At 37.2% G+C, this 12,524-nt stretch overlaps 1 protein-coding gene across 1 annotated transcript in view; it reads right to left on the reverse strand.

Moving 5' to 3' along the window:
• The window catches only part of LOC129445176 (prolactin receptor), a 30,545-nt gene that overhangs the window by 11,672 nt on the left and 6,349 nt on the right, over positions 1-12,524 (reverse strand). The window contains exon 2 of the mRNA XM_073866320.1: positions 2,117-2,233. Within this exon, the coding sequence (XP_073722421.1) occupies positions 2,117-2,213 (97 nt within the window). The 5' untranslated portion in view covers positions 2,214-2,233. The remainder of the gene's footprint in view (positions 1-2,116; positions 2,234-12,524) is intronic.

The following is a 12,524-nucleotide window of genomic DNA, read 5'->3' on the forward strand; positions in this document are numbered from 1 at the left end:
ACAAGAAATGTCAACTTGATTTTCACCATAAGGGAACTTTGAGAAAACAAAACAATACACGCCAAAGGCGACTGTGGAAGCAAACCCTAAGCTTCAGGAGATGTAAGCTGTGGAGAAAGCAGGCCAATTCTCCTCTGTCCATTCATACAGAGTAAACACAGTGTCAGTGTTGTTTAACTTACTTCATTAAACTCTTATAACTCTTTACTGAGATATCTGTGCACACAAAGAGAATTAAGGCTCAAATCAGCTACATAATGAAGATCAGCCTACCATCCCCACAAGAGTAACTAAATATACCAAATAAAGCCTTAATGAAGAAATTCAGAGACATCACAGACCATTAAGTCAATGGAAAGTCCCACCGCGGTAGAAAAAGAAACGTTTGTATGCTTGTTTTCCTGTTGTTGCGGGCGGGTAAGTGAACAATTCTACTCGGTCTCAAACAGAATAAATTTCCTCTAACAAACAAGACAAAAACAGACGTCTAGCTGTCCCCTTACTGGAGAAATACAAGTAGAAGATAAAGTGAGACGACTGCCGGTGTTGATATGACAAAGAATCAATTATTTGAAACCATTTTATGAATAATCAAAATAATAAACACTACATTCAAGCTATACATTGTTTTATCAGTATGTGTTGTCACTGATTATCAAAACACACTAAATAGTTTGGCAATAAAACGTTGGTTTGGTCTGAAGGCATCTGGATGATTTTTTCTTTAAAGCAGTGTTCTTCAACCCTGGTCCTGGAGGAACCCCTTCCAGAATGTTTTAGATGTCTCCTTAATCAACACACCTGTTTAACTTATCAGCTTGTTAGGGAGACATTCTGGAAGATGAGTTGGTTCACGTGTTTTAAATAAGGAGACATCTAAAACTTTCTGGAAGGGGGTCCTCCAGGACCAGGGTTCAAGAACACAGCTTTAAAGTGTTTAAGTGTGTGTGTGTATGTGTGTGTGTGTGTGTGTGTGTGTGTGTGTGTGTGTGTGTGTGTGTGTGTGTGTATGTGTGTGTTTGAGTACCTTTTAGGCAAATAATCTCTATAAACTTAGAGTGTGCAGTGAGATCCACATGACAAATGTAATAAGCACCTCAGAAGCATCTTCTGGTTGGCTGTTGTAAAGCATTATGGGTATACATTCTTTTGTTTTTGATTTAATTTTACATAATGTGAAAGAATATACGACAGACAGCTTTATCTGTCAATGACCCCACAACATCTGCTTGTGTCTGTGTTTGCCTAAACAATTTTATCTGAAACTCAACCTTGCCAAGACTGAATACCTTACAATCCTTGTCAACCAATACAGCACCACTTTTTAACTTGGATCCTCAACTGAAACACAGACTGTAAGGAACCTGGAAGTGATGTTTAATTTCCAGCAGAAATGTAATACTCACATCACAAGAACCAGTCTGTCATGCAGGTATGTGCTGTACAACATCAGAAAAACAAAACGAGACCATTCCTGTCCAGGCATACTACTTAGCTCCTAGTCTAAGCTCTTATCATATTCACGTCTACTGATCTCACTCCACGTCACACGTCAAAGATTAAACCCTCACTCTGAGTTTACTCGTGATTTAATGTCAGCATGTTCTTGATCATGAATTACAGTGGCTGGATCATTGTGAAGAACTGGACAAATGGATCTAAATGTTGTTTGGCTAAAAGTATGCATTTTTTAAAATCTAAAATGAAAGTAAAAACAACAATCGTGAGTCCGCTAGCGTCATTACTTCATTATCAATTACCAAAATAATTGTTAGGCACAGTCCTATATTAGTTCTAACATTTCAAGATTATGTGATTTCAGTTTACCATTCATATATTTTATCATTGAGAATTTCTAAAAGTGTAAAAATCTCATCTCGTTCTTGTGAACTCAATCTATTGTCTCTTAGAGTACGTGTCTCATCACACCCCTAAAATGTAATGTTTGTATACATTGAGTCTCTGATGCTTATACATCTATAGATAAACTATACAGCTATTGTAAAGGTGGATACAACGGTAAATTTACCCAGCCAATAACATTTTTCAGTGTTGATTACTGACCCCAGACCAGTTAGACGCAAGTCATTTTAACTCAAATGTCTGTGTTTTCACTCATCCTCCAGCGGGCCGGTGGCGGCCGGTGTCCACGGTTGCAGTGAAGCACTGACTGTCATCCAATGAAGAGTCATGAGCAGAAATCGCATCATCATGCATCACTCGCACCCCAACGCTGCAACACAAAAGAGCAAAAACGTTAACATACAACAAACACACACTTTTTTGTGTAAAGACACCCTGATGAATACAAGTCTATTAGCTGACTGTGTGTATCTCCTTGTTATTTAACTTCATTAGTTAACATAAAGACATGAACCCTCATGGGAGAATGTTGCTGTTGGTTTCTGTAGCTCAACAGAAAGAGAGATTTGTGCGATTGTCAGAAAATGTGCTTATACTGGCTCATATACGAAATTATTCTTTATCTGGGATTATTCTTACATGGGAAGATTTGAAGAGTTTGCTTCCGCACCGCAATAAATACATTTTGACTGATTTGAGGAAAAATTTGTTTTCTATACCAAGAAAGTGACAAGATGAAAACCACTATTTACTATATAAACTGATCATTTTTTCTGCAAAATGCAATAAATCCATGACAAGTTTTTTTCAAAATGCTATAAATCTAAAGCCTGGGTTTCCCCATGCTGCCTTGTGTGCAAATTTATTCACGCTGCAAGTCTAGTATGGAAACCATGGACCTATTTTTCCCCTGAAATAGGTAACCAAGACATGATAACCACAGAGTTTTATAGGACCAACCTGCTAGGCATCGTCGTCGACAAAATACAATTAACTTATAAATGGTAAGTGGTATTTATTAATATCATATTGTCATGGTTGTCACAGTGCCACTGAGTTTTAATATCAACATACAGCTATTGAGTTTTGGGGGGAAAAGGGAGAAAAAAACCACACAATAACACAGTGGATATCCGATTTTGCGTAAAATTAAGAATTTACTTTTTAATACTGACCTGATACAATACTGATTTTGGTGGTAATTTTTTTAATGGCGTTTATCGCTTTTTGGAACCAAACTCTTCATTTGTTTCTTTATACATGAATAATATTAGAAGCTATTATGACTAAAAACTACAGAGACTTGACTTTAAAACCTGTCTCCAGACGATCTTTAAGAGCCGTTTACATGAAACTATAGACACAACAATCCCAATGTGAAACTTTAAAACCTTACTAAATGATTAAGCAACTTTATTATTGAGATATATTTTACATGACAAATTTATCCTTAATGCAGATGGGATGAGGAGGGATCATGATTGTCTGGGAATCTTCTGTACTCTGAAAACATGAGATTATATGAAGCAGAAGATCTTGTTTGACTCTGAAGAAAGACAAACTGCCATAGACTGGTTTAAAGGGTTTATTTCGGCAGTGTTTAAACAGGAATTTACTGACGCAACAAACACAGAGACAAATCAGTTAATTTTACCTCAGGTCAAATGTGGTAAACAGATGAATGAAGTAAATTACTGTACAAGTGAACGCCTTCATAAGAGAGCGAGCGAGAGAGAGAAAGAGGGAGAGAGAGTCATGAGACACATCACAGGACAAACCAATTCATTGCTTGTGGTCATGTAAGTAGGGCTGTTCGATGCCAGATTTTTAGGAATCGTTTCTGATTCATGTTTCTTTAATCGAAAGACTACTGTTATTTATTATTACTTTTTTAAATACCAACACCGTGTCTAGCATTGTCGCATTTTACCATGCCACACTGCAAGAAAGTCTCTACAACGGGCGTGACAAAGCCACTGTTGCAAATGTGTTTCTCCTTCCTTTTAGACGTATTGCGAGTGCTGCTTGGGCATAAATAGACAGAGGCATTTACTTTTGGGATTTGTCACGTAGTGCTTCCTGCGTCAAGGGCGAAGACAGTAGACACAGTCTAAAGACTAGGAATATGTTCACTATATACAGTAAGGAAAATAAGTATTTGAACACTCTGCTATTTTGCAAGTTCTCCCACTTAGAAATCATGGAGGGGTTTGAAATTTGTCATCGTAGATGCATGTCCACTGTGAGAGACATAATCTAAAAAAATTCCAGAAATCACAATGTATGATTTTTTAACTATTTATTTGTATGATACAGCTGCAAATAAGTATTTGAACACCTGTCTATCAGCTAGAATTCTGCCCCTTAAAGACCTGTTAGTCTGCCTTTAAAATGTCCACCTCCACTTCATTTATTATCCTAAATTAGATGCATCTGTTTGAGGTTGTTAGCTGCATAAAGACACCTGTCCACCCCACACAATCAGTAAGAATACAACTACTAACATGGCCAAGACCAAAGAGCTGTCCAAAGACACTAGAGACAAAAATTGTACACCTCCACAAGGCTGGAAAGGGCTACGGGGAAATTGCCAAGCAGCTTGGTGAAAAAAGGTCCACTGTTGGAGCCAAACATGATTGTCAATCTCCCTCGGACTGGGGCTCCATGCAAGATCTCACCTCGAGGGGTCTCAATGATCCTAAGAAAGGTGAGAAATCAGCCCAGAACTACACGGGAGGAGCTGGTCAATGACCTGAAAAGAGCTGGGACCACCGTTTCCAAGGTTACTGTTGGTAATACACTAAGACGTCATGGTTTGAAATCATGCATGGCACGGAAGGTTCCCCTGCTTAAACCAGCACATGTCCAGGCCCGTCTTAAGTTTGCCAATGACCATTTGGATGATCCAGAGGAGTCATGGGAGAAAGTCATGTGGTCAGATGAGACCAAAATATAACTTTTTGGTCATAATTCCACTAAACGTGTTTGGAGGAAGAAGAATGATGAGTACCATCCCAAGAACACCATTCCTACTGTGAAGCATGGGGGTGGTAGCATCATGCTTTGTGGGTGTTTTTCTGCACATGGGACAGGGCGCCTGCACTGTATTAAGGAAACTATGACCGGGGCCATGTATTGCAAGATTTTGGGGGAAAACCTCCTTCCCTCAGTTAGAGCATTGAAGATGGGTCGAGACTGGGTCTTCCAACATGACAATGACCTGAAGCACACAACCAGGATAACCAAGGAGTGGCTCTGTAAGAAGCATATCCAGGTTCTGGCGTGGCCTAGCCAGTCTCCAGACCTAAACCCAATAGAGAATCTTTGGAGGGAGCTCAAACTCTGTGTTTCTCAGTGACAGGCCAGAAACCTGAATGATCTAGAGAAGATCTGTGTGGAGGAGTGGGACAAAATCCCTCCTGCAGTGTGTGCAAACCTGGTGAAAAACTACAGGAAACCTTTGACCTCTGTAATTGCAAACAAAGTGCTTGAATTTGTAAGTTTATGTGGCATTATTTCTGTATTTCTTTAACTATATCCAAGTTATTTAATGTTTAGTATTATTGTTTTGTTTTATATTTTTGAAATCTTTGTGATTGATGTATTATGTGTTCAAATTCCAAAATGTTTCTTTGTTTGTTTTAGATACCATACAACTTTGGCCTCATGACTGCTTGACAATAAAATGTTAAAGAACTGAATTATTTGAAGTTTCTGTGTTTTAATTGGCACACCATCCCGGTAGCACTTTGCCTGAACTAGCTTCTATCCTTATAAGAAATTTACACACATATTAACTTTTTTAGGCCTTTACACATATAAAGATATAAACTTTTTTTTAGGCCTTTATGAGGCGGTTTCCCAGACAGGGATTTGACTAGTCCTGGACTAAAATAAATGTAAGAGCTGACCAAATTGAAAACAGCTTGCACTGATACATCTTAAAATACATCAGTGCCCTTTGTTTTGCCTCAACATGCACATCAGTGATGATTTTAGTAAGGTATGTTTGTTAAAACTAGTTTTATTTCCTTATTAAACTAAAGCCTAGTCCTAATCCCTGTCTGTGAAACCACCCTATATGTTTATATGTATACATTTATATGTGTAAAGGCCTAAAAAAGTTTGTTTATATGTGTAAATTTATATGTCCTTTTTAAGGCCTTTACACATATAAAAAAACGTTGCTAAAGGGGTCTGACAAGTTAGTAAATCTAGTGACAAAATTGCCAAATTGGGAAAATTAGGTCCAAACCCCCCTACTTCCATACTAAAAAACAGAAGCAAAATATTCCAAAAACAGACCTCATTGAAAGAGACGGGCTACGCATAGCGACAAAGATGCTGGTGGTGTGCACGCAGCATTACAGTCATTTTATCCTCACGTGTGTGTACTGCTAAGGAAAAGTGAGGATAATGTTCACAAATACAGCAAGAATGAGTAATGTGAAGGTAAATAGTGTTGTCTGTCCATCACTTCTGTGTTGTTCTTCACAAGTGTAAATAATAATAAAAGCAGCACATGTTCTTGAACGATCAAACATGTTTCACTAGCACGAACAGAACAAACAGCATTATAACATCCAGATGGGGAATGATCAATGTTAGTCTGTTATGTAATGGATGGTATTACATGTCAGGTCAGCTTTGTAAATTCACACACAATACAGGTCACATGCATCTCTGAACACCAGGATAAACTGCACTTTAAAATATCACAATGCTTAAAGTGATGGGAAATTTAAAAGAGACTTGGGCAATAAAAAATAAATGCCGTGTTTGAAAAGCTCACAAAATCTAGAAGAGCTTAACGGCTTAAAAAGAACAGCAAGAACCCAACACACAGCCCTTCCCAAAAGCTATTGTCATTGGGTTAAATCAGCTTGACTGATAATCTGTCTTGTGTCTTATCATTTACTTCTGTCTGTCTCTCCTGTCAAAGAGATTTTTAATCTAAGAGAGATTTTTCCTGGTTAAATAAAGGTCAAATAAAATCAATACATTTAGTGTAATCAATACATTTTAACTGACCGTCCATGAAGAATAAAGATTAGTGAGTGCGTTTACATGAACAGTCTTACGCCGATTGTGTTTAATAAACTGATACCAGGTGGGGTCATGTAAACGTGTAAAATGTTTTTCTTTTATCAGAGAAAGCCCATAAACAGCGCAAGCAAAAAGTGATCGGCACAGGTAGTTTTTTGCTCTTTACCCCAATTTCGTTTGGCACGTAAACACCTTAATTGGCTTACTCACGGTTTTATCCATGTGCGCATGTCTCGACTCCGCGTGTGAAAGATAAATGGCACACGCGAAAGTAATGCAAAAAGTCTCCACTCGACACAAGCAGCTGGCAGAGAAACTAAGAAAATTAAAGCTCATGTTTCATTAACAGGTTGTGTAGACACGAGAAGAGATACAATAGTATAACTTAAGACAGATGTGGTGTTGGCTTTTTGAACAACTATTATGTACTATAGGTGGTGATTTGCTTGTAAATGCATAAAAACAGTTTTCTATAATAAGCAGATTTTTGACAGTTATCTACTTATTCTGTGCATGTAAACGTACTCACTGATTAATTTAGTTTCTGATAATCTGATCTCGCTCCGGTCGACCCTTCACTACAGCCCACAGCGTCCTTCTGCGGTTCACAAACACAGCGTCTCATTGTGTTATTCCTGTAAACTTTACAACAGTGTTTGATCTACGCAGACTTCTGGTGGTTTTAGATCATTTACTTGTCTGGTTATATCAGTCAACTAAAGCTTTACCATCAGAAAGTAAAACTCACAGGAATAGAGCTCCAACAATCCCCAAACCACAGTAAAATCAGCATTCAAATAACACCTTGACCAAATCCACGTGTAGTAAAGATCACCTTGGGTTAAAGCAGTAAATAAGAGACTGAACCAAAGTTAACTGTCTAGGAAACATCTTGAATCCCATTCCGACACTTCTTTACAAATGATCAATCCATTCAGTCAGTCTTTAAAAATGCTTTAATCTCGATTCTTCTTTGGTTATTTATTCTCGTACATGTACATACAACTCACTGTACTGAAATCAGAAAAGTCATCCCAGCATATTTTTTTAAGAAAAAATTACCATAGTTTAAAAAACACTGTTATTAACCCACAAATAGACCAATCAAACGCAACTAAATGTTCGAGTCTCCCACAATATATGACTAATCTTGGTCTTGGCAATAGCTGGAGAATAAACAATCCTTTTCTTAGAAATACCACCTACTTTTCTCCTCTTCATCAATCTTATTCTTGAATTGATCTTTTCTCATCAGTAATTCATTAACCCAACATGTAAAAGAAACCACAATCCATCCAATTATAATTAGTGATCACGCTCCCTTACGCTAAACCAGTGGTTCTCAACTCCAGTCCTCGGGACCCACTGCTCTGCATATTGTGCATGTCTCCCTTATTTAACACACCTGATTCAGATCATCAGCTCGTTACGATAGATTCCATGAACTGAACTGAGTGTGTCAGATATGAGAGACATCCAAAATGTGCAGAGCAGAACCACTGTGCTAAACTCTCCATCTTACATTATGTCTTCTAGCAGATGGCGCTTCAATACTTCATTACTTCATGACCCTAGCCGTTTCTCAATGTCAAGGAAGGATCCTCGGAAGCTAGAATTTCGAGGATGCTACGTCATCGACGTCCGTCGAAGGACTGTTCCAATGTCGAGGATCCTTGAAATTTCAGCCAAGGACTGGGTCCTTCGTTCGAGAAATATCCCATATACAGGAAAGGATGCAAATTTGTATCCTTCGCGCTCTTCACGCGCTGAAATCACCCACAATCCTATGCGCGCAGCACCGAAAGCACACCTTTCAATCACGCAATGACGCAATGACGTGCACTTGCTAGCCTGTTCCATTTAACATGTTCTCCGAATGCTTAAAAGGAGCCTCGCCTAGCCTCTAAGGAAGTGACTTGAAAGGACTAGTCCTGCCAAGGAAGTATCCTTGACATTGGGAAACGGCTCCTGACTTTAACAGTTTGATAAGGAGAAAGTGGGCGTTCTTTCTGGATATGAACCAATCTCCAGACATCTCACCATCATTAAATTGGGAAATGGGTAGAGCAGTGATTACAGGAAAAATTATATCATACTCATCACACACACAAAAAATCATCAACAAAATTAATTTGCAACAAAGAATTAAACAACTTAATGATACCTATTCTTCTAACCACAGTGAAACAATACTAAGCAAACTAAATAATCTTAAGAATAGAATTTAACAGTATTATAAATAAAACACTTAGTTTATTATACAACAACCAACAATATCAATATAGCAATAAAATTGGTAAATCTTTGCAAATCAGTTAAAATGGAAACAAGAAAAAGCAATTATCCCATCCATGTTCACTGAATCAGGTAAAACAACTCAGAACCCACAACTTGAATAACATATTTCAAACTTTCTATTATAAATTATATTCTTCTGATTACAACACAGACAAAACAGAAATAGATAATTTCTTAAAGGAAACACAACACTGACAAAAGAACAGGCAAATGTATTAGATGCACCTCTCACAATACAGGAACTCAGTAAAGCCTTCGACAATATGTTTAATAACAAATAACCTGGTCCTGACGGTTTACCAGCTGATAAACACTTTTGATCACCGCTATTTTTCAATGTAGTCACAGAAATAAAGAGCACATCTACAATACCGACACATATGCCGCTATGACTCTTTTGTTAAAACCAAATAAAGATCCAATGCATCCTTCTAGTTATGGTCCACTTTCATTAATAAACACAGATTTAAAAATTACTACTAAAGCGCTAGCTACAAGAATTGAGTCAGTCATTGCAACATTAACTCATCACGATCAAACTAACTTTAACCAATAAATGCTTCAGATAACATCCACAGATTATTCAACTTGATTAACCTTGCACAACAAAAACAACATAAAACTGTGTGAACACAAACACGTCCCGTAAATGATCTGTTATGACCTCAATCTGAATGAAATCATTCTGATTGATAAATCCTATCATAAGGTTTACATGAACACTTAAATTATCTGATGGGATCGATGTGCGTGTTTATGTGACACAAGCTTTATATCAGATTTGATCATTAGACATGCACACATGGCACAAATTTCACACTGTTTAAAGATACAAGCCATGCTCCTAAAATCACTCTTTGTCTATTTCAGGTCATAATTAATAATGACGAACACATTGAGCTTTATCAAGCACCAGCAAAAACACGCTGTCTCGTCGTATCACTTTAAAGAGGATTGGAAGATTCCAAGTTATCAATCTGATCAAGTCATTTAAGATTTTAATCAGACTACATAAGGTATAAACCACCTCTCTCAAACTGATTAGATTTTTAATCCGTTTAGGTCTTTTTATTCTGATTGAGGTGTTTACATGGAGTATTTTCATTCTGATTGAACATTTAAACCAATTAAAATCGTTCAGGTAAACGCAGCATTCACAGAGAAACAGGTGCGTGCCGTAGTGAGGAACCCTCGTGTCATCACAACATGTTATTTTTTTGATAGTATATTTATTCTCATTATCTTGTAGGGTTAGGGTTAGGTTAGGGTTTTTTTTTATCTTGTAGTGTATTGTTTAGAATGATATTCTTGAATCTTGAACAAGAAGTTAGGGTTCAGCTCCTGGACACATGGATTAAAACGCAGATCAACATTCATGATGAGAAATGTCTAGACATTGGACTGAAGCAGAGATCAGGGAGCTCGTCACTATCAGTGCTGAAGCTGAGATCATTCACCAGCTTGAAAGAACATCACACGCTCCTCATTATCATCGTATCATAAACTATAATGTAAGTGTGTGGATCCTCGAGAAAGAAATCACGGAAAATTAGCAAACTTCAGACGCTGTGGAAGAAAGCTGCCAAAAGCAGGACTTTAAATAAGTCACGTGTCTTTACGGGATCTTTATGGTATGGGTGTAAATGCACGCACAGATTCTGACAGTGTGAATGAACCAAAAATCAAATGATCTCTGACAAATCCTGGATATATTTTTTGTGATTTTTTCATAATCTCTGCGTGGGTCTTAAATGAGCTTGTATCGTTTATCAAGCTTATCTTATCTGGACAAGCAATAAGCTGCAATAACAGCTCAGATTAAATTAACTCTCTTGACCAGCACACACAACTATAATCTAAGCTAATATTTATTTACACAGTCATTAAATCAAGACAATTGACCAGCATTCAGCACATCTGTACATCTTTATACCACAGACACTGCGTGTCACGATACGATAGTCTCTTCCGTCTGGAGCTCTGAGAACGTTGGCAGCTTTGAATGGCAATATATTTCTGGACTTTAACCCGAGATCAGAGATATTAGCAGCACACACACACAACTGACCCGTGAGCTCGGCTCTTTAAGTAACCGCAGGTGGGTGGAGGTTAACCTGCACGTGACACCAAAGCTGCTTGTGATCTACTTTACATCTAATTGTCTTTGAGCGTTGGGTTACTGGAGCAACATCTGACATGGGAAATCTCCAGCGCTTCAAGTCTCCTGTGGTGTATGAGCATCACGTGATGACCGCTGACAGATCGCTCACATCCATCACACCTGAAGTTTCCTACCTTAGATACTCACATGCAGAATGCTTTTATTATTGTGTTTTTTATCTTTAATCATTTATTTACATAATCATCATAATAATTTTATAATCATTATTTTTTATCCATTTAATTATTGTATTTGATTATTTAATATCATTTTATCATTATCAATTTCATTACTATCATTTTTATTACATTATTTTGTTTATTAATTCATTTATTCATTATTGTTTTTTATTCATTCATTATTATATTTCTATATTTTATTATATCATTCATTAATTCATTGTATTTCTATATTTTATATGTCTCTTGGTGGTTCAGTTTCACATTTGGGAAGTTTCATAGAACTGTTCTGTCTGTGTGTAAACAAGATAGATAAAGAGAATGTTTATGGAAGCTCAAGGTCTAAGGGATGATGCAGCTGAGCAATTTTGGATAAACCGTGCATGCTGTATTCCTGGTGGACGAGGTTTGAACATTGAGGCATATGCAACTGAAACTAACTGTCCATCAATAAAACTCTGTTCTATTTTATCATCTAAAACCTCCGTCTCACGACTCTGTTAATGCTCTCCTCTAGCAACGATTGATCAGTCTTGTATCTGACAGATGCTTTAACAAAGTAAACTTATAATTTCTGACATGATCTGGTGTCCGGGGCTGGATCGTTTTTATTTTGTCTGTGACCCGATCCCACACACCTGACGCTTGATTTATAAATGAACTCATGACACTGCAGAATAATCATGTGGATTTGTAATTCTCTCTGATTATCCTCAATTATTTTTGATCTATTTACCCTGCCTGTAGCTTAGGTTCTGTTATAGATTCAAATTCAATTAAATTTCATAGCACTTTTTTTTTATAATTGTTTAATTGTTCCAAAACAGCTTTATATTAATAAAAACAAGAGAAAAATCACAGCACAACAAAGTAGTAAAATACAGCGGCTAAAATTAATCTGTGCTAGTGAGCGGCGTAATAATGTAACGTAATGTATTTCTTAAGTTAAGTTAATGTCAGCTGACTCCTGACGGGTT

Source organism: Misgurnus anguillicaudatus, chromosome 3 (genome assembly GCF_027580225.2).
Source record: "Misgurnus anguillicaudatus chromosome 3, ASM2758022v2, whole genome shotgun sequence".
Classification (NCBI taxonomy): Eukaryota; Metazoa; Chordata; class Actinopteri; order Cypriniformes; family Cobitidae; genus Misgurnus; species Misgurnus anguillicaudatus.